At 37.2% G+C, this 26,326-nt stretch overlaps 1 protein-coding gene across 5 annotated transcripts in view; it reads right to left on the minus strand.

The window, feature by feature from the left end:
• DST (dystonin) overlaps positions 1–26,326 on the minus strand; it is a 626,281-nt gene that overhangs the window by 160,044 nt on the left and 439,911 nt on the right. For 4 of the 5 annotated variants that reach the window (XM_006835734.1, XM_006835735.1, XM_006835736.1 and 1 more), the window contains 5 exons: positions 19,188–19,316; positions 15,828–15,916; positions 14,391–14,526; positions 3,315–3,467; positions 1,819–2,052 (listed from right to left, as the gene is read on the minus strand). In XM_006835734.1, coding sequence (XP_006835797.1) covers positions 1,819–2,052; positions 3,315–3,467; positions 14,391–14,526; positions 15,828–15,916; positions 19,188–19,316 — 741 coding nt within the window. Of the gene's footprint in view, positions 1–1,818; positions 2,053–3,314; positions 3,468–14,390; positions 14,527–15,827; positions 15,917–19,187; positions 19,317–20,335; positions 22,235–22,941; positions 25,603–26,326 lie in introns of those variants that run through there. The other variant, XM_006835738.1, reaches the window with a different exon arrangement.

The raw sequence follows: 26,326 nt of genomic DNA on the forward strand, positions 1-26,326 counted from the left end.
GACTTTCATTATTGAAAGGTTCTCTGGGAAAATTACTGAATGATGCAGAACGCATCAAAAGAAAATGGAAGGAATACACAGAGTCACTGTACCAAAAGGAAATTGTTCATGTTCAACTGTTTCAAGAGGTAGCATATGATCAAGAGCCAATGATACTGAAGGAGGAAGTTCAAGGTGCACTGAAAGAATTGGCAAAGAAGTAGCCACCTGGAATTGATGGAATAAAAATTGAACCCTTTTAAGAAAGTGAGGCAGCACAGGAGGCACTCACTCATCTCTGCCAAGAAATTTGGAAGACAGCTATCTGGCCGACTGATTGTAAGAGATCAATATTTGTGCCCATTCCAAAGACAGGTGACCCAACGGAACGCAGAAATCATCGGACAATCTCTTTGATATCCCATGAGAGTAAAGTTTTACTAAAGGTAATACAGAAACAACTGCAAGCATACACTGACAGAAAACTTCCAGAGGTTCAAGCCGGATTCAGAAGAGGCCGTGGAATCAGGAATATCATTGCTGATGTCCGAAGGATCTTGGCTGAAAGCAGAGAATATCAGAAAGATGTTTACCTGTGCTTTATTGACTACACAAAGCATTCGATTGACAGACTATGGACACCAATGTGAAATATGAGTATTCAAGAACACTTAATTGTGCTCATGAGGAATCTGCACATGGACCAAGAGGCAGTTGTTCAAACAGAACATGGGAACACTGAATGGTTTAAAATTAAGAAAGGTGTGCGACAAGGTTGTATTCTTTCACCATACTTATTCAACCTGTATGCTGAGCAAATAATCCAAGAAGCTGGGTTACATGAAGAAAAACGTGGCATCAGGTTTGGAGGAAAACTCATTAACAACCTGCTATATGAAGATGATACAACTTTGTTTGCTGAATGTGAAGAGGACTTAAAACATTTACTGATGAAGGTCACGGTGCGCAGCCTTCGATATGAATTACACCTCAATGTAAAAAAAAACAAAAATCCTCAAACAAAATGTTGTTTATTGGACAAATAAACAACATTTTTATCAATGGAGAAAAGACTGAAGTTGTCAAAGACTTCGTTCTTTTTGGATCAACTATCAACACTCAAAGAAGCAGCAGTCAAGACATCAAATGATGTATTGCATTAGGCAAATCTGCTGCACAAGACCTTTTAAAAGTGTTGAAGAGCAAATATGTCAGCTTGAGGACTATGGTGCGCCTGACCCGAACCATGGTATTTTCAATAACCTCATATACGTGTGAATGCTGGGCAGTGAATAAGGAAGACCATAGAAGAATTGATGCCTTTGATTTATGGTGTTGGAGGAGAATATTGAAAGTGCCCTGGGCTGCCAAAAGAACCAACAGATCCGTTTTGGAAGAAGTGTAGACAGAGTGCTCCTTGGAGGCCAAGATGGCCAAACTTCGTCTCTCATACTTCAGACAGATTGTCAGGAGGGACCAGTCGCTGGAGAAGGATATCATGTTTGGTAATGTGGCGAGTCAGAGAAAAAGAGGAAGACCTCCAAAGAGATGGATTGGCTGATTGGCAACATCAATGGACTCAAGCATGGCAACAGTAGTGAGGTTGGCCCAGGATCAGGCAGTTTTTCGTTCTGCTGTGCATAAGGACACTATGAGTCGGTACCAACTCGATGGCACCTAACAATAACAAGAACAACATACCTGGAAACTCAAGAGCTCTATTATCTTTAGGGTTCTAATCATTGCCTACTACCATCTGGCCCCACTTAATCCATCAAGCAGCTAATATTCCAATCATTTTCAACAAAACAATAGTGAGCCACATATTTGAATACGGACCTTTTCTGTTTCTTCCTTGATTGCTGTCTTCACAACTTTATCCAGCTCCTTTTTCGACTGTTCTGCCTTTACATTAAGCTGCTCACACTTTACTTTAGCTTCACTGAGTTTCTGTTCAATTAAAGCCTTCTCGTCCTGTGAAAGCTTGTCCTCATTCTCCTTCAAGAAGTTCTCTGTGTTTTTCACTATTTCTGCCAATGCCTGTGCACTTGCTTGAATATCTTTCTGTAACTCCTGATAATTAGAAAATATGTTTTTAAATTATTACCTACTTTCTTCTTCCAGAGTTGTAATTCTATAAGAGGGGGTGAGCAGAAAAGGAACGTCTAGCATGTGTAGTTTGAAAAAGCATATTCAATCAGTTGCTTTGAGTTGGTATATTTAAATCACAATATTTACTAAAATTAGACATTTCAAAAAACATTAAAGAAAAGCACAAGGTATTCGTGTTGTGTTTCATTTTAATGTTGCATTTGTGGTTTTTAAAACATGGCCAACACTGAAGAGTTCATTATATAATCTAAACAAGTGTATACACAGCAGATTTTACAAATAAATGAGCTTTGACATGATAATCTGATTGTTTCTCAGCATATTTTTATATCTAATGAAAACACTTTCCCAGTGAACTAAGAAAATACTTTTTTTCTTCTAAGCAACCAGACCAATATAATATGTAATATTATCTTATTTTCCTTGGCTGCTAGGAAGCTCAAGATTAAGATCTCTACTGTAATTGTAGCTTTCCTCAGTCTAGATTTCATTATGTAACTTTTTCATCTTGTTTTCCTCTTCTACTATGTGTTTTCTGTGTTTATATCATACTGTATTTGAGGTTTAATATTATTTATTTCCATGGTTTTATTTTAAAGCTCCTCAAATTTTTCTAAACAAGTATTTCAAAGAGATACTATTCATCAAGCCACTACTATATAATCTGAACTGTTAGTCATTTAACACACAATGTTTACTTAACTCTTGTGGTAATGTAAAAATGGAAGTACAAAGAAAAAATCTGAGTGGCAGTGAAATTAAGTTGTAAAGGTAACAAGGTATAGAGTCTGGGCTTTTAATCAGTAACTATCCACTTTCTCCTGCCCCCAAATAAAGATACCCTTCTCTGTCATAATTTTTTTCACTCTCCTTTGAATAGGGATAAAATGCAGAAAAAGACAGAAGGAAAAAGAATGAGACAAAAGAGTGAGAAAGAACTCGGATTGGCTAGTTAATAGTTTAGCCTTCTACAGACCCACATTTTAATTCACCAGAGCATAATACCTGATATACTTAATATTGTATCAAAAAATAGTCAAGAAAATGACCTGGTCTGCTGAACTTGCAAATGTGACTATTACCATCAAGCCTGAGGTTAGCTAGGCATGCCTGGCCTCTGGAGAACGAATATGATTGATATTTTTCAAGCATACGAACTGCTTTCTAAGCAGTAGTAATAAAATCTAACAACATATAACTACTGATACAAAATCAAATGCTACCTCTTGCTTAGACTGGTACTTCTTTAACTCAACTGTGCCATCTCCAATCACGAAGGATTCTTGGTGGCCAATCAGACGATTTTCAGTTTGGGTAAGGAGATCACATAGTCCTTGAAGTTTTTCTTTGTACTCCTGCTGACACTCTGCCACAATCTAAAGAGGAGCAAAACCAAAGCATCTTTAAATAGGTGCTGATAACATCGCTATTGTGACAGCTCTTTATGCGAATGTATTTTACAAATTTCCTGTACATGAGCTTTCATAAGTATGCTGTAAACATGATAGCAGTGGGGTACAAACAGAGCAAAGTAAGACCGAAAGTCAGAGCATGTCTCATATAGTCAGAAAGAGACCATGTTTGGATGCAACTGCTCAACAGAATACTGGCCATGCATATGTGTGATAGATGAAACTTCTGACCGACAGGAAGAAAACATCCCATTTTCTTAAGCTCTTGAAACCTGCAACACATATAATTAATTCTGCAAAAGGACACCAAAACAGAAGTTAGTTGTGATTTGCCTATTAACATATTTGACATACAAGTCATCATGCTAGAGACAATGTCATGGTGCTTCAAGAAACACTAAGAGGGCACTCACTTAAGTGCATGCAGTAATCTCACTTAATCACTAGATCTAATTTAACAGCTATTCATTCCAAATCTTTGGATCATTATTGTCATTAGATGCAGCACTCTCATACAATTCATTATATCTTTCTATGAGATTATTTAATTTAGTAAATCAATGCAAATTACACTCTTCTTTCATTTTCCTTTTTTATATATATTCATCATACTGTGTATACTGGACTGCAAGCCTAACTGTATGGCCGGAAGTTCAAACTCACCAGTGCTCCTTGGAAACCCTGTGGCGGGTCGCTATGAGTCGGAATAGGTTCAAAGGTCAATGCCATCTAGTCCACTCCAACTCATAGCAGCCAAGTTTGGCTGGTGGGTTTGAGATATTGACCTTGAGGTTAGCAGTCCTGTGCTTATTCTACAGCATCACATCAGGGCTGTTTATATATTTTATAGCCATATATAAAGTTTACTAGGGGTTTAACATATCCTAGGCAAGACAGTAAGTGGTTTACATGCATTTTTTTTTTAAATCAAATGTGCACAGGACTACCAGATAAGCACTATTGTTTCCAATTTCCCAGTGGAAAAAATAAAATCAAGTGACTTTCTCGAGGTCACACAACTAGTGAGTGATGAGGGTGGGATCTAAACTTAGCAATCTGGTTCTGGTTTCAGAGCCTGTCACCTGAACTACTGTATAATACTGCCTCCCAAGGGGAACAAATACCCATAAGGTTTTCAGCCATACCTTTGTTAATATATTCCTTAAAGTTTGAGTGTATCCATATTTTCTATTCCTATAAAAAAATCAAGACTCTCCTCTGAACAGACTAGTTCTAGGGAGTCATGAGAATTTAAATTACTGAAATTATAACATCATCATGAAAAGACACATTGTTAAATATTTTGGGATTTCTACAATTTACCTTTTTATAAATTGTCTTTGTAGAAAATCATTCCTATCTTGCCAACATTCCTGGATATCTAACTACATTAAGATTTCACACTTGAGAAATAAAAATTAAGAATTCCAACTCCACAAAGAAAGGCAAACCTTCTGATTATCAAGATCTTGTTCTAGGTGTAACTGAGCCTCTAAATGTTCCACCTGGGTAGTTACTGATTCCTGTACATCAAGAAAACACTTCTGAGTTGTATTTAAGAGTCTCAGCAGTTGTCTGCTTTGGTTAGGTGACAGATCTTGTGCGTATTCAGAAATGAAGAACTGCACATCAAAGGCAGTAGTCTCCAGTTGCATTTTGGTATGTCCAAGGTCTTTTAACACACTCTGTGAACAAAGCAGTACAAGTTACCAACAAAATTTAAGCTATGATAAAACTTAGCAATCATATTTTGTTTTGGTAGCATAATGGTTACGAGTCAGGCTGCCAACCTCAGAGTCAGCAGTTCGAAACTATTGGCGGGTCCATGGGAGAAAGATGAGGCATTCTGCTCCCGTAAAGATTTATAGCCTTGGAGACCATGTGCAGGGTCACTATGAGTCGGAACCAACTCCATGGTACTTAACAACAACAAATTGGTAATAAGGGTTCCTGGTGTGGTGCTGTAGGATCAGCACAATGGACTGTGAAACACAAGGTTGCCAGCTCAACCTACCAGCTGCTCCTCAGAAACCACACACAGGGTCACTATGAGTTGAAACTTCATCTCTCATACTTCAAACATATTGTCAAGAGGGATCAGTTTCTGGAGAAGGATATCATGTTTGGTAAGGTGGAGGGTCAGAGAAAAAGAGGGAGACCCCCAGTGAGATGGATTGGCAAAGTGGCAGCATCAATGGGTTAAAGCATGGCAACAATTGTGAGGTTGGCCCAGGACAGGGCAGTGTTTCATTCTGTTGTGCATAGAGTCGCTATGAGTCGGTACCAACTCAATGGCACCTCACATCAACGAGTCAGAACTGGCTTAACAGCACTTAACAACAACAATATATACTAATGATGAAATTATTTAAACACCATGGAAACTGATATTATGTAAAAAGATAAATAACTCCTCTACCAATATCTGAATCTTGCCTGCTAAATCATAAATTAAAATATTACTCTCACAATAGGCAAAAATTCAATTTATGCACATTCAGCACACGGAAGACAATCAATGACATTAAATATTATTCACTGGTATTTATTATGTAATTCTGAGATCATGCAAATGAGATTGTGAGAAATATGAAATGTGAATAAAGTGAAATATCCACAATTTCAGCTTTCTGGTTCTTAGGCCAAGAGTTTATTCAAATGCAGAACTTAGAAAAATATAGTACAACCAAACCAAAACTAATGCAACTAAAAACCCCCTACCATTGCATTAATTCCACCTCACAGCAAACCTATAAGACAGAGCAGAACTTCCCCATAGGATTTCCAAGGCTATACATTTTTATAGGAGAGACCACCACATCTTTCTCCCACAGAAAGGCTGGTGGGTTCAAACCTTTTGATTGACAGCTGAGCACTTAACTACTACACCATTAGAGTTCCTTGACTCATATAAACATGAAGACAAAAATCAAGATGTCAAGGGTAGTAAGAGTTTGATAACTTGGTTGGGATAGCCTCAGGATGATATCCATAAAATGGTGATTATTTTATGAACAAACATCTCTTAGAGGCAAAGGAAGGAAATGATCTTTTATTGCCCTAGCAAAGTCCTATTTTTTCTAAACACTAATATTAAATCCATAGGTTTGTAAATGTACTTTTGTCAAATTTATTTTGATACTTGCCTTGAGAAACTCCAAACTTTTCTTTAGTTCGGTTTCTCCAATGTTCATAGTCTCAATATCCTTCACAGATTTGTTCTTCTCTGATATCCAATCTGAAAACGACTTAAGCTTACACAGAAATTCCTCATGGGAATCTGCTAGTTTAGACTAGAAAATAAAATAATGTGTTTATTTCTGTTGGCCCCCAAAATGCCATATTCTTACAAATAATGATTCTGCTTTAAGGATTTAACAGTTTGAAAATAAAACACTGCATCTTATGACTAAATGATTAAATCATTTTCAAGAATCAAGTTTGATTTTGTCTGACACATGTTTTTTTAAATTAAATGTTTTTATTTTGCATTGAGTGAAAGTTTACAGGACACATCATCAGCTTCACATTCAACCATTCATATAGCTTGTTTCATTACATTGATTATTATCCCCTCCATATATCATCAGTTTACAGTGTTTCTCTCTATCCTCTTTAGCTTTTTTTGGATGGGGGGGTGTCTGACACATTTTTAAGCGTACCATTTCAGAGTCGATTGCAAGCATAATTGTTTTCATCCTTTCTGAAAACACATCGCTGAGGGAAGAGAAGGTAGCCTGCAAACATCTGTGGCTGGCACTTAATGCCTCTAGATGTTCTCTGGGAAAGTTACTCGGAAGAGATTTCAGGAAGTCTTCTGCCAATTTCATGTCTTTTCTTAAAATAACAGCAATTGGAGCCAATCCCAATTCAAATGTCTGCAAAGAAATACAACCCAGATTGATTTACTTTTTGTAAAAAAAAAACAAAAAAAAACCACACAAATATAACTAATAATTGATTAAAAAGAAGTGGTTGGTTTTGTTGGTTTTTTTCCTTTTTGCAAGTGTAAAATCAGCTAACTACAGCACTCATAAACAGGCAGCAGAAAATCCTTACCTCCAGTTGTTTTACTTGGTTTTTCAAAGCCTCTAGATTGTTATCCAGAGATTCCTGGTTGAATAAGGGAGGTTTCAAATCTTGGAGCAAAGCCAAATACTCATGCATTTTTTCAGTATGCTGTAAACACTGCTGTAACTCACCGGAAAACTAAAAATAAATTTGGACATGTTAATTCAGTAGCCTTTATGCAGATTTTAAAAAGCAATTTATTTCCAAATGTTTCCTGAAGTCACTTCCATATAGAATGTATAGGTCAACTTACTTGTTCCACCAAGTTATCTCCAACAACAGTCATTGCTTTCGACCCTGAGATGCATTCCAAATGGTCTGGAGAGTCACTGCAAAGCTCCTCAAGCTTCTTATCCATTGGCAATGTTGATGAGCTTACTGTAGCACTTTCTAGTCTGATTACTTGTACATTTTCTAACTTAAGAGAACACTGGTTTCCTTCATTGCTTTTAAGATCACCAAGCATGTGTGGCTTTTCATCTTCCATTTCAGAAGTAGTAGATGACTGTTTATTTAAGTCTCCAACTTCCTCTAATTTCTGTGGATATCCTTCAGCAAGAAGTTTGCAGAAAATATTTTCAAGTTGCAGTGGGAGTACTTTGGATGTAATACCTCTTTTCTCTAGATCATACTCGGTCTGAGTTAATTCTTTCATCAATTCAAATGCCCCTGCAATTTCTTGGCTGTACTGATTTTGCTTTAGTACATCAAAAATAAGCCCAGTCTGTAGATTTGCAATACAGAATGGATTGGCTCTACCTTCTGCTTTTAGTTCTGGTTCATTTTCCACTGGGGAAATACCAGTATAGTCACTGATTTTAGAGTCACTGGACATATTTGATGTTTTGTTTATCAACTGTGACATGCTAACATTTTTAATTATATTTTTAATTAAAACTTCAGTATCTATGTAGGCTGAAGGTTCTCCAACCTCTTGAGGGTTTAGATGACCTGTTAGTATACTTTTTAAGATCACCTTTATGTCCTCAACCAATACTGGAGATAATTCAGGTTTCTGGATCTCCGTATCTTGGGATCCTGGAGACACGGCTTGTTCTTTTGGGGACTGTTGCTCAATTATTTCTTTCTTACTTTTGATTTCTAAGAATGAGTCTCTGTCTAAAGTGTTACTAGAGTTATTTCTTACTCCACTTGTACAGCATTCTGCCTGCATAAAATCTTTATTTTCCCCGAGGTTTTCCACATTTCTAAGAGGTAAAGCTGAAAGTGTGGTTTCATTACTTTCAGGCATGAATTGAGAAATTTCTTTCTCTGCTTCTGAGACAACTTCTTTAGAAGGAAGGTCATTACTTTGGGTCATCTCATTCATAGGAGAGTCTTCTTGGGTAAGAGCTGCCTTTTCTTTTGCATTATTAATCTCTAATGGAAAATGTTCCTTCATGCGAGGGGCAGAGATGGAAACACAGCTAGGGATATCTGAATTCAATTTGGGCTGCTGAGTGACATTTCGCTCATCTTCTATGTCTGGTTTTTTACCAGGACAATGAAAAACATCTGCACTTGGTGTTAGTACATCTTTTGCTTTTGTACTTGTAGCACAATGTTTTAAAGAAGCAAATAGATCAGGCTCTTTATCAGCCTCATCAGTGACTAAATCCTTCTTACTAGTTGTATTTCCTTCAGATAAAATAGTAGAGTCACTGATTACTTTGGAAAGTGATGTGTCACATACTTCTTCAAGAGTCTCAAATTCAACAGGACTTTTTCTGACCACTGTTTGCGGGTTCTTTGGTTCATCTTCAAGAGTTGCAGTAACATTTTTGAGGGTTCCTTTCTTTTTATGGTCTTCATTGACTGTGATTTGTGAAAATGGAAACGGATGATTAACTAAATCAAGACTTTCCCTTGTACCTGTATTATACAAAAGTTTGAGATAGTCATCATCTTCTTCTATTACACTTTCCATAAGCTTTTCTCCTGAACAAACTTTCTGAATTGATGTTCTATTTTTGTCTCTTACATTTCTTTGATGATCTTTGTCAGTCATGGGTACTACAAAGGACAAATGACTTTCTTCAGCAGGTTTTCCTATTAGATTAAGCTCAGAATAAATGATTTGATTAAAAGATGAGTCACCTTCAGGTGTTACATCCTCAAAATATTGATCTCCACCTTTCATAGAGTCCATAAGCTCTGGTCTTGGAATCGGCTTAAATTTTGTGTTCACCGGATCATTATCTAAATCAGAAGTTGAACTGACATTAATATTATGTAATGTGTCCACAGGGCCAGAGGTTTTCTCTGGTTCGGTGTCTTTAATGATAGGCAGCACTAGCTCCTGAAGTATCATCTCACCATGTAACAGGTTTCCTTTGCTTTTTCTAACCACCTCAGCTGCATAGTCTGGATGGGTGTTTCTTTCAGGAACTAAGCTATTTTCATTTTTTGATTCTACCTGTAAAATATTTACACTCTGCTGTTTTTCCAAAGAACTAGAATTGTGCATTTTATCCAGGAAGATCTGTTTATTCATACTTTGATTTTCATCACCATTTTCCTTCTCATTTGTGGTAGCACACAACTCGATACCCATCCTGTCAATTTCATCTTGGCATACAGGATTTCTGTACTCGTCTCCACCTCCTCCTCCTTTAACATCATCGTTGTCACCATCATTGTCATTATCAACATAGTCATCCTGGTCATTACTGTCACATATGTCATCCTCGTAACTTTCTTCACTTTGTATAGAATCTAAGTAATCAATATCCGATGTATACTCTTTTTCAGTGTCACATTCTTCTTTCCTTTCTCTCCAAGTATCTGTGTCATCAAATTTTAATGTAGCACCAAAGCTCTCTTTCTTTTCTAAGTTTTCATTATCTATCAAAGAGTCACACTTACCAAGATTATATGTGCTTTTTGATACAGTTCCCAGCAAGCATCCATCTACCTTGTCTGAGCCCGTCAAATTTAAGTGTATTCTTTCACCAGAATCTAATTCAGTCTCTTGAAGAAGCTGTGTTTTTTCCCTCACACTTAAGCTACCAACTAATCTCTGCTGTGTAAACATGGGATTTTCATTCTTCTTTGAGCCATCATAAAAGACAACTCCAAGAGGAGCAGTTCTATCATTTCCCTCCTTCAGTGTGTCATAGTCCTCAGGTTGCAGACAATCACAGTTGTCACGTTTAAGAAGCAGAGAATCATGATCATCATCTTCAAACAAGGGAGGATCATAAAAATCATCATCACTATCAGTGTCTGTGTCATTCTCCTGATCATCCAGTAGTGATGTTTCATAGTCACCAGCACCGACAGTTTCTTCAAGCAATGGTGTACCAGAAATACGAGATGCACTGGCCTTCTCAGAATCACCCCTTGGAGACATGGCACAAGGGTACTCTTCCATTTCAGATTCATTTTGTTTGTCTTCAGGTTTCCACTGAAAACCAACATATATTTCTTCATCCTTATCGTAAGTATCTGTAACGTACTTATCACTCTTAAGTTGTACCTGAGTATTGTTACAGTCATTACTTAAAGATTCTTGTCCAGAGTGTTCTTCTTGTAAATGGATGTTAATAGCTGCAATTCCCAGAAACTGATCTTGAAATCCTTCTCCAATTTTTTCACCCAGTAACATGGTTTGGTCACTGCATGGCAAGATAGAGGCTCCACATTTATTCCCATTGTCCTTTGGGGTACAAACATCATTAAAACTTTCCTGATTGTTCCTTAATTTATCATGATTTAAGAGGGCACTTAGTCTGGGTGAGTAGTCAAAGAGGGTTGAGTCCTTATCCATATTATCTTTGTTCTCTGTTTCATTAAAATCACAGCATGTATTAGTGTTTGATTTCACACTAGAATTTTCTTTCAAATCACTTGTTAAGTTCTCAGTGTTTTTATAATGACTACATTCATCTGCATGTTCATTTGTTTCAATTTGATGTTGATTTTCACAGTATTTAAGTATGTGTCTAGAGTCATGTCTAAGCAAGTCAGCTTCTGCAAATTCAGGCTGTGTTAAATAAGATACAGGATTTGGAATACACACACTGGATGAGCTGTCAACATTGTGATCAATTGCTATTATATTCACCAGACTTTCTAACTGATAAACTTCACTATTGGCAACATCATTTCCAGTTTTATGAAGCTCTACATCAGTGACATGTTTTTTGTTTTCATTAGTTTCTTCAGGTTCAGGTTCTCTGCAATGACATGTATCAATACTACTTGGCAAAGCTGTACCTTCTTCTTGTTCTTTACTTGGAGCACTATTAAGAAATACACCAGAGGGATTTAAGTCAAGATATTCTTTTGTAGGTGTGTCCTTATCAAGTTCTGCACTAGACCCTTCAAGTAACATATCAATAGCATCATCCAGGTCTCCATCATACATTAAAAGCCTTTGTCCTGTGTTTGCATTCATATAGCTATTTATCATCAAATATGACAAGAATAATTTTTTAGTTTGTTCTGAGCTCTGAGTTGCCACTGGCTCTTCTCTATCAAAAACATCCTCTTCCTGACTGTCATCATGAACAATAGATGGTTGGAATTTACAGAAGGAAAGCCATCTTTTAGCATTTTTACAAGAAGCTTCTAAATCTTGCAAATCTGGCATTTTATCAGGCAGTACTGTACTTTTTAAAATCGATGCTGTGTTATTATCTATAACCCCTAGGTGTTCCGCAGCATCCAAAGTAATGACTTGAGACGTTTCTGGAATGTAAAGAGCAGCTATTTTCTGCCTGCCATTTAAGATTTTGTATGCCAATTCATTTGTAATCAATTCTTGCTGCAAGGAGGAAGATGTGGGAAATATTTCACCAGAGTGGGGCCAAATTAGTCCAACGTAGCTACGCTGAGCCTCTAGTATCAAAAGAGCACTGCTGGATGTGATTAAATCACACTGGACAGCTTCATCTACAGTTAACCGTTTAGCAGGGTTTGAGTGAATGATGCCGCCTGTTTGAACCTGATATGTGAGAATACTGTTGGCTGTGTCCCTGTCAATCACTCCCTCCAGTGTAGCTTCCTCAACAGTCATTCTTTGACCAGAGTCGCAATCAATAAGCCCTCCAGAAAGAAGCTGTGCACTTAGGAGCCTAAACATGGTTTCCCGGTCTATGAGACCTTCATGAGATGCCCTTAAAATACTTATGTTTCTTCCACATTTTAATGTTATTCTGCCACCTTCTTGGGGTCGCACTGGAAGAAGCCGTATTCCGGTGTTTTCCTGTAGAACACTTCTTTGTATCATATCTGTTAAAGAAACCCTCTCACAAGTGCAGGGGTCAATTAGATCTTTGCATGTACTTTGTCTCTCCAGAACTTTAGAAAGTAATGCTGAGGAGACCAAGTTCTGGTGGAAAGCCTTCTGTAGGGTCAACTGTTCTCCTGTGGCTGAAATCACCAGGAAGCCTGTGGAGAGCAGCATCTCAAGAACTCGGATGGCTATGGATTCTGGTATCACACCTTGAGCCAGAGCATCCAACAGGGGAACTATGGCAGATGGCACAGTAGAAATAATTTCCTTAGCTTTATTTAGTTCTTGGAGTCGGCATAGAGTTTGTTCATCAATAAGGCCGTGCCTTTTGGCATCTTGTAAGTCAAAGCACCTTTTTAATTCTGGTGAAATGATACCACAAATCATTAGCTGTGTCTCAAGCAACCTGACTCCTGTTTCATAGTCAATGAGGCCTCTTAAAACGGCCTGAAAGACTGAAAGGACTTCTCCAGTTTTCTGATCAATGGTACCTGCAATCACTTTATTCAGCTGAAAAGAAAACGCAAAAATATCAGGTCAGCCTGGTATACAAGGGTGAGAAAATTTCATAAAACTTATTTTGTGATTCTGTAAATAAATAATGCATTTTTTACATAAAATCCTCTACTTACCAAGGGCAGCAATGCTGTGAATGTTAGGCAGCTCAAATGCGCAAGTGATCTATGTCAGTGATCTATTCAACAGCACAGGATGTGATAAAAGCTTTGAAAACAACATGCATCTGTGAATTGAAAACTTAAGACTGTGTACATTAACAAGGTTAGTGAGGACACAACAGAGTAGATGATGAGAGTGAGAAAACAGCACATATCTAGAAGGCAATTCATGCTTTCTGCAAGTGGGTAAGATTAGAGTCTACTGACATGAAAGAGAGTATCAAACCCCATGCTACTGATGTTTACAGCATACAGACTTTTTTTCAGAAACAGTCAAAAAACTAAGGATCCAGATAAATTATTGCATACCCCCAAAACTACAACAAAATTATGTTGAAAGTATTCCTGGGAGTAAAGGCATTAAATGTAAACATACATTTTGAATACTGAATATTGTTTTGGGCATACTGACTGGCATGCAATATCAGATATCAACAGTTTAAGTTCAGGACAAGGTTTAAGAGATTTCTTATAGCTGCTATGGCTATAGCATATGGTCACTGTAACTATATGGTCTAGTATTACTCATATAAATCTCTTGGGCAGCTCCGTAGATCAAATAAATCCAATGCCACATTTAGAGAGGACCCGCAGGTTATTTTAGAGCATCATACTTATTTATCAAAATACCTCATACAGCAGTAGAAGAATGGCTTGTAAAGAAGAGTTAGAAAAATGAATGATTCTTTCTTTTACCATGCAAGCAGAGATTTAGATGTCACAGAAACTGAGGACCAGCATATGCAACATTGCATTTAATAAACAGTAATATCCAAGCACTTAAATAAACTCTACTCATGTTGTTTCCATGTACAAAACCCAATGTCACATCTATATATTTCCACAACCATGCAATAAAACTGACAATCCTGAAATTTCCTGTTTTAAAAAGAATATTACCTTCTCTTCTACCTTTTCATCCCCTGATGTTTTTGTTTCTTGTAGTTGTTTTAGAGACTCACTAAATAATAAATGATAACCTTCTTGAAGAGCTTTCACATGTTTTTCTAATTCATTTCTTTCTTCATCTGTCATTCTAAAATAATAAAAAAGTATGAAAAGAGTAATACAAGTTTTCACATGATAGAGATGTTACATTAGGTTTTGACTTTGTAAAGTACACAAGCATAAAAAAAAAAAAAAATCTGACCTCTCATAAAGACTGTTACTAGTTTTAGAATGATTATATATAAAAATTAAGGATTGTCCTTAAAACATCTAAAAATCCTTTCCTTGCCTAAGAAAGGGATTTTAGAGGAACAGGTCTAAACTGATATATAAGCACCACTCTAGTCAGCCTGGACTGTGAACCACAAAATCAGCAGTTCAAACCCACTGCTCCTTGAAAACCCTACACAGAGTTACCATGAGGCTGTACATATTTAGGGGAGTAGAAAGTCTCACTTTTCTCCCATGGAGCAACTGGTCAGAAACCCTATACAGGGTTACTAAATTGAAAATAACTCAATGATTAACAACAAGCATATACAAATTTTCAGTAAAACAATTATTGTTATTTGACAGAGGGAAAGATCCCATTGTTATTTCCAACTGGAAAAGACACAGTAGAGCACTATTACTCTAAATGAAACCTGTTTAATCTGAAGGATGAATAAGGAGGAAACCCTTAAGGCAATCTATCTATTCCCTAAGGTACAATACTTTAAAGAAGAAAAGAAAAACAAATCATTCTGGAATCATCACAAAAACAATGTCTGAAAGAGTTTTAGAAAAGAGTTGATTCTGTCCAAGCATGTCATTGGCTAAAATATCTGAAATACATTGCTGCAAAATGTAAGATTAATATAGAAATCATGTAACCCATAGGTCTCAGCTAAAAATATGAAGACCATATTTACACATAAATTTCAGATAGTACTACTTAGAATTAAGACTTGATTTGAAGTCTTAACCACACCAAGACTAGCTATTGATCCTTAACCTCTCTGAATCTATTTACATATCAGCATAATATAGGAAATAATGTATACTGCAGGTTTAGATAAAGACTGAATATGATAATTAAATTGTCTGTTGTTGTTGTTAAGCACTATCGAGTCGATTCTGACCCATAGCAACCCTGTATAGGGTTTCCAAGGAGCACTGGTGAGCTTGAACCACCAACCTTGCATTTCAAACAGCTTTGTAGTCGGGCGCATTAACCCACAGTGCCACACCAGGACTCCTAAAATTGTCTGTTATTAGTAACTAAATTGCGATTGTTTACATTTGAGTCCAATTAAAAAATATCTCAACTACATTTACCACCTTCTGCTTTGCTGAATACTTTTAAGACTATTTCCCTGCTTTGTACAGAACTAATGAAAACCAACATACCTGTCACCGTGTTTTGCCAAAAATAGCTGCAGGGTTTGAAGTACTTCTGTTAATTGTTCCTTCTTGGTTGTTATTTCCTCACTGGTGATCTACAAAGTAAATAAATTACATCAAATTTTACCTTCACAAGACTAAACAACATTAAAAAAAGAAAAACAACTAATCAAGTAAAAGGTCTACTTTTTGGGTGCCTCAAGTTAATAACCACTGCAATATCAGTGAGGAGAGCTGGATAAGAAGAACACTTTATTTAGAACCATGTTTATGGTAAGCCATTCTACCTATCATAATGACATTATTTTCATGAGGAAGTAATACATTAGATTATTCTTGCATTTTCCCCAGCCCAACTGTGAGTAAAGGTTGCCTTAAAACCCCAACTGGCCAGCTGTTCAGTACTTGTCTAATGGCATCCTTGTACATCTTAGTACTCAAGATGATAAACGAATATGGAACACTACTTCAAAAGAGTCTCTGACCTCCCTCCCCGTTGTTGATGCTAAAGTGCTGTTGAGTCGATTCCTATTTATAGCAGCCCTGTATAGGACTTCCAAGGAGCAGCTGGTGGGTTTGAACATCCGTTCTTGTGGTTCACAGGCTAGTGCTGATCCTACAGCCCCATACCAGGAGTCTTCTATATGTAACACTCATTTTGGGAAAAGCAACAAAAATGTGATGGAAGCATTTATCTGTGAGTGTGCAGATAAGGACTAAATAATTTCCATTACTAAGATCCACACTCGCAAAAGTCACTTTGATGGTCAGAGGACTAAAATTGATCTGCTTGGGGAAAAGCAAGAGGCTGTAGCACTATCTCCTAATCTCTCAGTTTATCACTTCTGAATAATTATTTTGGAAATTGCTATTCTTTAAAGTGAGTGAAAATGAACTTATGAACAGGTATATATACCCGTGTATTCTATTTAAAGTCTATTTTTCATGGTTATAAGTGAGATCATATTGATTTCTGATTTATAATTCACATCAAAATACTTTGAACAAAAAGATCACCAAATGTTCTGCGAGATTTGTAATTTGGACCATGGATTATATTTGGAAAAAGGTTTGTCTACTAAGTCCAAAACTAGTCTACAAATGTTTTGTAGAATTTACAACTAGAGAAGGAAAATACCAAAGGGTTCATAATCTGTTTCTTTAAAAAAAAAAACAACAACTTCATATTCAAAGAGGGGAAGTGTATTTTCAACTATACATTTGGGGAAAATTACTTTGTGAAGGGTTTTTAATTAGTTTTTAATTAAAATGTAATTGATTTCCAACTTTATATTTCTTCCACATTATATAAAATGTCCTGGTGTGGTTCTGTAGAAGCACTGGACTGCTAACCACAAAGTCTGCAGTTCAAACCCACCAGTCATTCCATGGAAACCCCATACAAGGTAGCTATGAGTTGGAACCAACTCAAAAGCACTAATCAACAACATATAAAATGCAATGTGTAAGAAGACTGAGGGCTAACACAGCTCTATTTTCATTGAATAATATTTCAAATATATACTTAAGTCCGTAATCTTTCCAAGGTACACATGTCTCATATCATAGGCAAAAATAGGTATGTTGTTGTTGTTAAGTGCCAGAGTTGGTTCCAACTCATCACGACCCTATATAGGGTTTGCAAGGAGCAGCTGGGGAATTTGAACTGACATCCTTGAGGCTCAAACCAACCTTGCAGTCCAGTGTGCCACACCAGGATTTCAAATCAGACATACAGACATTAAAGTTTTTCCTTCTTTAATCAATTCAACAATGTGTTTTGTAAATTACAGGTAATTCAGTTGCAATTCAATGCATAGCTAGAAAAGGAAGCCTAAAGTTTCCAAATGTCAGGCAGGGCAATAGAAAACAGTGTTGTTGTTGTTGTTATGTGCCGTGAAGTTGGTTCCGACTCATAGCAACCCTGTACAGGGTTTCCAAGGCTGTAAATCTTTACGGGAGCAGAAAGCCTCCTCTCTCTCCCGTGGAAAAGCTGGTAGTTTCGAACTGCTGACCCTGAGGTTAGCAGCCCGATTTTTAACCACTACATTTGTTAAGTGCCATCGAGTCGGTTCCGACCCATAGCGACCCTGAACAGGGCTTCCGAGGGTGTAAATCTTTACGGGTAGCGTAGTGGTTATGAATCAGGCTGCAAACCGCAATGTCAGCAGTTCGAAACTACCAGCTGCTATGCGGGAGAAAGATGAGGCTTTCTGCTCCTGTAAAGATTTACACCCTCGGAAACCCTGTACAGGGTCGCTATGGGTCGGAACCGACTCGACGGCACTTAACAACAACAACAACATGCTACCAGAGCTCCTTAGGGAAGTATTTATTAAGGGGACATTTTTACTTATTTTTAGTGTAAGCTTATTTTTAAAAATACAGCAGCAGTTCCAATGCTATCACCAACAGCAACAATACCGGAATTTATACTTTGACTATGAATGTAGGATCACCACTGGACTGTGACCCACAGGTCAGCAAGTCAAACCTACCAGCAGTTCCTTGGAAACCTTATACAGGGTCACTGTGAGTCTGAGCCAACTCAAGGGCACTTAACAACCACCACCAACGTATTAAGAGCTAAAAGCAGTGAAGTTGTTCAATAGACTCCATGGAACACTGACATCCACAAGTTGCAACTTTCCAACTAATGCTAAGTGGCTGGGGTATACAAGATGGCCCATGAACTGACTGCATTCATTTATATAAAGAAAATAATCTGGACAACTCCTGTGACTAATTGGTGTGGTGCTGTGGGTTAGTGCATTGGACTGCAAAGTCAGTTTGAACACAAGGTTGGCAGTTCAAGCTCACCAGCCACTCCTCAGAAACCCTACACAAGGTCACTACGGGTCAGAAAGAACCAACTCAACAGCACTTAACAATAACTGTAGAAAACGTCTTTATGAAATAGAAAAGTTCCAGAAAAGTGCAGCTAAGTTCATGTTAAAAAATGTTAATATCCTAATTTTTATTTACATTGTTCTTAAAAACATTTTGTTTCCATATGTGAGAATGAGACTGTAGCTATATGGTATGAGAGTATAATATGGATATATTCTGGGCACCAAACAGGATGACTCAGCTCTTTAGCAAGTCTCATCATCATAATTAGGAAGTAAGTCTATTAGAAGTAGCAGTATACATATGTCTATTTTGTAGAGTTCAGGCTTTGGAATCAAATACCTTATTATACCACCTACTAGCTTTGATTCCTTAGGCAAGTTACTTAACCTCTCTGATCTTCATTGTAATTACCTATAAAAATGAGGGACATGAATGCAAAGAACTAAACATTGAGCCAGGTGGATTCTATCAACCCAGTAAACTGTATTATTAATTCAAGACCTCAGTGAATACCTTTTGCTTAGAGAAGAGAGATTTTTCAGCTTTCTCTCCATCTCTCAAAGTCTTGCTGATATTTGATACCCATTTCTGCAATTCTTTGGCTTTTTCAACATGCTCTTTCTTTTCTTCTTCCAGTGATTTCTGATAGATGTGAGTGGTAAAAAAGATATTATCTGGTAAATGATCGTGACCTCTCCACAGAAAACAAGAATGTAAAAATATTTTCATCACACAGGTTACTGAAACATTTTATTCATTCACTTAGCCATGTGTAACATGTTGCCTAGCAGATGTACTTCCAAAATGTTTATGGTGGCAAAGAAAGCTGTGACAAACATTCTTTAATGATCAGTCTAACCTCCCAGCTGTTCCATCAACATGACAAGTAAACAAACTCAATTTTATTCATGAAGCACTAGAAGACCTTTGAATTGCTGCTTTTGCATTAGCATTACAATCATGATTGTCTTGAGAAGTATGAAACAATGTAAAGCTGAAGGAATAGAGAATGTCTACGTAATATATATAAAAAATTACAGAGTGGGAAAAAAAAAAATCCTCCCCATCCTCCGGCACATAATACACTCATAATGTTAGTTTTTAATTCCAAAATCTTAACTAAAATGAGAGAAGTAAAAAAATTTTAAATGTAAAGAGGTCCTCTGTATAGAGAATGACTTAAAACTTCATTATTTCGAGGCAATGAGAAACACTGCAGGCTTAAGGGGATGCAAACAGACATCTTTCTCTTCAATTCCAGGGTGCTTTCAAAGGTCTCCTTTCCATGAGTGCAACTGCATCATTCGGGTGGCGCTCATCAGCCTTATCCCATATTCCAGGTAAATCTTGTCATTTTAGTGTGGACAAGATTTAAAAAAAAAAAAAAAAAAAATATATATATATATATATATATATACTAATCTCAAAACTAAACAGGACCATTTTTAGAGTAGTTAGTCTTTTGCTGTTAATTTTAAAATTACTTTATTTTTGTAGCAGTCAAGTTATTTCCTAATTTCAAGAGAGAAAGAAACAGCATTTCAAAGATGTTACAGAAATGATTTGCCCATGTAGTTAATCAATACAATCACACTCTGGACAGCTTGCTTAACAAGAATACATGGCATCCTGTGCAGTTATTAAACAGGAGAGCTGTCCATTTATGAAGAATAATAGAGCGTAGAAATTCCTGTCATCAAGGGCTCAGAAACTTCTAAGAGTTTAAGCCCTGTGTGGAAATCAAAATCAGTTTTTTCTAAGGCTTCCTTATATGTCAATTTTCTTTTTGTTTGGGGACATATGATATTTCTGGCATAAGACTTTTGATCTTTAAGTTTCATAGCAATGAGGACATCTATAATACCTACCTGGAGAGCCTCTTCAATTGACAACCGAGAGTGAACCTGTGGCTCTATAAGCCCCCCTGTCAAGTACTGAAATTCCAAGCATCGGATTCCCATATCCTTACTTATGATATTTGCATTCACAGCTTCCACCACTGACATCACTTTGTTTGTGACCGGATGGCCAATCCCTGTAATTACTAACTCACACTGCCTAAGCTGTTGGGCAAACCCCTCATCAACTAGGCCTCTCTGCAAAGCTTCCGCCACCCGATACTTTTTGCCAGTAAGAGGATCAATTATCCCCCCTGTAGTGACTTGGGCTTCAAGGCATCTGAGAGCAGTAATCCGGTCAACTAAATTTCTACGTGAGGCCTTTAGTACAGAAATCCTTTCTCCACTAGCAGTCAGCCAATACCCTGCAATAGGACTATGCAAATCCTTCTTGGGAACTAACTGGCTCATCAAAGAATCTGCAAGTTCTGTAAGTGTGATGAGGCCTTCCTGATACTTTTTGACTAAGGCTTTGTCAACTATTCCCTGCTCTATAGCCTCGTTAATATTGAACTGTAATCCTGTTATAGTATCAGTCAGCATATGAGAAGGATGTCCATAGGACTCAAAAAATGTGGCTTCCTTCCACTGGTACTGCTGCGCTGAAAGTTCCAGATAGGTGCTTTTTTCTACTAGGTTTCTCTGGAAAGCCTCATATGCGGTCAGTTCTGCTCCTGTTTTAATATCAACTACCGAAATTTTATGAGTTTTCTCTACATTGAGATTGGAAATGTTCCTCTCCCCAAATGGAAACAGAAAGCACTGGCAATCTACATCAAATACACACAATCGCAATAATTCTGAGTAATACAGAGCTTGCTTGTTATTAGGATTGGGAAACACTCTTGTGTTGCTTGATGGCTCGTGTAAAAACTGTAAAATGGCATTATTCAACAAGCCCTGCTGCAGAGCAATTTCTGGAGGAACACGGATGCCTCTCACAGGGTCGATGATACCTCCACTGGCAAGCTGGGCCTCCAAGATATGTTTACCTTTTTGTCTGTCAAGCATTCTATTTTCCATGGCTTGAAACACTGACAATGTCTTAGAAGCACATGAATATCCTACGGCGGCTTTCTCTGCCTCCTGGAGCCTAATTTTGAATTCAGGGTCAACGACTCCTTTAAGGACTGCATCTTCAACAGAGTATGTCTGCCCAGAAATGGGGTCGATTATAAAACCAGTTGCAGCCTGTGCTTCTAAAAATGCTAAAGCCATCATTTTGTCTATTATGAATTTCTTGGCTGCGGAGGCAAATGAAATCTTTTCTTTGGTGGATTCTAGGTAAAGGCCTGCAACTGAGGTGGCTTTTGTCAAAAACCTGCTAAGAGTTTTCTGAACTTCTTCAACAGTCTTAAGACCAAGTCGCAACTGCTCAATAGTTCTCATGTCCAGCAGCTTAGCTTCAACCAACTGCTTGCCAGTTACAGCACTCTGGAGCCCTTGAAATGTAAATTCCTCATCCCTGACTGAACATGCATGGTCTCCATTAAAGTTATGGAAAATCTCTGAGTCTAAGGCGTTCTTAAGAAAATCTTTCTTGATTCCACCAGATGCTCTGCACCCATCAAGCATCCATTCTTCAGCACTGAGAACTGGGTTCTTTTCTTGTTTTAATGTTGTGACCCCCGCATGCATATCATACTGCTTGTTCTTAGCTATCTGTAATGGGAATTTATAAGACGTTAAAAGTCACCTAAATAATAGTATATGTCTCTTTCTTTACACATTCTCAATTCAAACATAAATCCCAGAATAACAGAGGTAACATAAGAGAGGAAAATTTTTTAATCTAGGAGAGTTCAGAAATAAGTAATATTATTTTAAAAGTCTGAAGTTTACTTTAGATAGCAAAGGTATTAAATTGGTATGTTTTTAAAAAGTTATAGATAAAATTTGGCCATAAAACATATTAGAAATTAAAGGCAACTGCTTAATTCTTCTACTTTTTTATGACCATGTTTTTCTAAATATGAATTCCCACATATTTAGCAGAATATCCGTTATATTTGTATGTTCAATCTCAAACATTTAAAATTTAAAGAATAATAGTTTACAATATTCAAATTGGATACTGAAAAAAAAAAAAAAAGTTTTTTTTTTTCATATCTGAATTATAGCCAGACACACTCATGACAGAGTTTTAAATAACTCTAGGTGTAGCACTGTAGAATCAGCACTGGATTGTGCACTACAAGGTCACCAGTTGAAACCCACCAGTTGCTCCTCAGAAATCCTATACAGTTTGCTGAGTCGGAACCGACTCAACAAGACTTAACAACAACAACAGTTAGAAGTAAAGGGAAACAAAAGAAAACAGGAAAGTTGACAGTAAGGTAGTTGGTAAGGTCTCAGAATACATAATATACCTCTAAGGGTGTCAAGAGCTTCACCAATTCCATTTCACAATTGTCATCTTGAAACCTAACAGGTGGTCGGGAATTGTGCAGGGCTTGATCTCTTATCTTCTCTGATAGTCTTGTAATAGGATTTGTCTCATCAAAAGTTATCTGTAATTCAGTGCTTGTTTGAGAAAAATACTCAGAATAACACTGCTGGCTTTTCTGGACTTCCTTTGGTATCTGTTCAACAACCCGATGTTGCCATTTTTCTTCCAATTGCTGTGGCTCTTGAGACCATTTCAACAGAGGTGATCCGGCTCCTGAGTGAAGTTGCCCTGTGTTCCTGGAGGAGAGCTCTCCAGAGTGCTGACACTCCTTCACTGTCATTTCAAACTCAGGTTTGAAGTTACAGTTTTGGGTTTTCTTTTTTTGAATGTCACACTGGAGCAAAAGTAATTGATGCTCGTGTTCCTTTATTTGTTGATCCATTTTTTGCTTCAGGTTTTCAACTTCACATTTCTGAGCTATCAGCTCCTCCTCTAGTTTCCGACATTTTTGGTAATGATTTGCTTCCACATTCTTCCCTTTCTGCATTTGCTCACGATATTGCTGAAGCTGTCGTTCAAGTTCTTTAATATTTGTTTCACAAACCCTCGCATTCTCTTGAGCTCTGCAGTTTTCTTGTTGAAGAGACACAAAATCAAGTTTAATACCCGAAATATCATTTTCAGTGACAACTTTGGAGTCCATTAGTTTTTCCATCTTTTTCCTAAACTCCTCTGCTGAACGTTTGAATTTATCAGATTCTTCCTGAAACAGAACCATCTTTCTGTGTGTCATCTTCTCCTCTATAGTCTTCAGGTGTAGTTCATTTTGTATTTTTTTCAACCTGTTGTTTAACTCTTGCACCTGAGCTTCCTGTAGCTGTACTTTCTGCTCTCCCAGCCGTTTTTCCTCTTTGGAAGCATTCAGTTCAGCATTCAGACTTCTAACCTCTTTCTCAGTATTCTGTATGATAATGTTTTGCTGGTCACACTTTTGCTTAAATTCACTAACTAAATTTTGACTTTTGGCTAGGTCATCTTCTAGGCATTTAATTTTCCTATGGAAATCCTGTTCTGTTCTTGTCTGTTTGTGCAAGTGTTCATTTGTGTTGCGTAGCTGCTCTTTAAAACCATCTGCCTGAATTTTCAGCGTTTGACATCTTTGCTGGATAGCTTGTTTCTCTAAAACTACATTCTCTGATTCAGCCTGAATTCTCTGCATCATTAATTTGGTTTCATTATTCTTCCTAGTAAGCTCATCTACTTTTTGTTTTAGCATTTCTGCACATTCATTACTTTTCTCCAATTCTTCATTAAGCTTTTGGATTTTAACACTATTTTCTTTTTCAGCTTTAATATTTTGAAGCAACTGCTCATGGCTTTTCTCAAATTGTTCTTTCAGATGATCTGATTTTCTCTGGCAGACTCGTGCTCTTTCATTAGAAAATTCCTTCTCATCCTGAAAAGAATTGATTTGTGAATTTAAATGTTGGATATTCCTCTCAGTTATAGCATGTGTCCTAGTAATTCTGTCTACTTCTCTTTGTAGTTTACCTTTTTCCTGTTGGAGACATTCTAATTCTACCTGGTAATTGTGCTTTATTTTTTTAAGATCATTAGCTTCTTGCATGACCTCTTCAGCTTTATCTGTGGTTTGATTCAACTGCCTACTAAGTTCTCTGAGCCGTTGAGAATATCCCTGTTCTACCTGATCCTTCCTTTCCAACTCCACTTTAAGGCACTTTAATGTATTGTTGGTTTCTTCCAGTTTTTCTTTTAGCAAACGAGCCTTTTCCTCAGATGATGTCTTTTCAAGTTGGAGGGCGTTGAGTTCAAACTGCAGCTCTCTCATGTCCTTTTCAGCTTTTCTATTGGCGAGCATTAGTTCATCTACCTGCTGTTTGAGTTCTTCTGCTTTATGCTTATCATGCTCTGTGTGAAGACCTGCACAAGTTGGCAATGCATTTTCTCTACAGGAATACTGGATTTCAGTTATTTTTCTTCTTGCTTCCAATTCAATTTTCTGCTTTTCTTTCAACTCTTTCTCGGCTATCTGTTTCTGAAATGCAAGGTCTTTTTCCATCTGCTTTACCAGCTTCAAGAGTTCTTCCTCATTGTCTTTCTTTCTTTTTAATTCATCTATTAACTTATTTTTTTGTTGCTCCAAGTCATTGAGACTTGAATCTTTCCTTTTAAGATGATCTTCCAGTGTTCTCCTTGTAAAAGTATTTTCCTGTAACTGATTATGGTAGTTGAGGAGGTTTTCTTCCACAGCTGCTCTTTTGGCCTCGGCCTCCAATGTGAGCTGTCTCACCCGCTCCAACTCCCGTTCGGCAGCTTCCTTGTCTCTCACACTGGTCTCAAGTTCCCTGCGATACTTCTTGGCTTCACTTTCAGCTCTTAATTTCTGTAGAGCAATATCTTCTACATTCCTTTGCTGCTTTCTCAGTTCATTTTCTGCAGCCTCTTTGACCTTCGGGAGTTCTTCCTCTACTTGGGACTTTTGTTTCTTAAGTTCAGCCATCATTTTTTCCAGTTCACATATCTTTCCTGTAAGTTTGCTGTTCTCAATCACTGTTGCCTTCTGACGCTGAAGCAGATCTGAGTATGCCCCATGTTCAGAAATCTCCTTACACCTTTTAATCTACAAAAGATGTTTTGAAAATGTCATACCTGCTTTATTCAAATTCATCTTACAAAATAGTGTTTATAAAAGCACTTACAAAACCAAGTAAACCCAAAACAGAGCAAGCACCAGCACCAGCACCGTCCTCTGTGAGAGAAAGCTTCAGAAAAGCAAGACAAAAAACCCTTCATGGCAGGGTTTATATATACTGAAGAATCTTTTTATTTTTGTCTCTTGGGAATAATTTTATTTAAAAACTAGTGAGCTCAGAATTTTGCAGCAAGAAGGAACCTTACAAAACATATAGCGTGATCCCAACCTTTTACAGATGAAGACACTGAGATGCAGACTCACAGAATGGGTTAGTGACAAAACAAAAACGAAAGCTCTCACTACAGTGCTCTTTCTGCTCATACTGCCACTTAGTTCTCTCTACAAGTTAAAAAGATTATTCAATATACAGAGCCACATAGCACTAAAAACTTAATTTGTAGGACCTAACCCAATGAAATTGAAGAGGATATTTATGCTCCACTGTTTTATGGTTAAAGAAATAAAAAATACAGAACTTTGGAATCGAGAGTAAAATCAGAAAATAATACTTAACATAAGGAAGGAGGAAATTTTCATGAAAACTTGCAATTCAAAAATCAACTTCCTTCGTTGCTTATAGTTGCTGTTTCAAGTTTAATAATCAGAATTGCTAATGCAAAGGCAGCTGCAAGTCCCTGGTGTTTGAAAA

Source organism: Chrysochloris asiatica, unplaced genomic scaffold, assembly GCF_000296735.1.
Source record: "Chrysochloris asiatica unplaced genomic scaffold, ChrAsi1.0 scaffold00019, whole genome shotgun sequence".
Taxonomy (NCBI): domain Eukaryota; kingdom Metazoa; phylum Chordata; class Mammalia; order Afrosoricida; family Chrysochloridae; genus Chrysochloris; species Chrysochloris asiatica.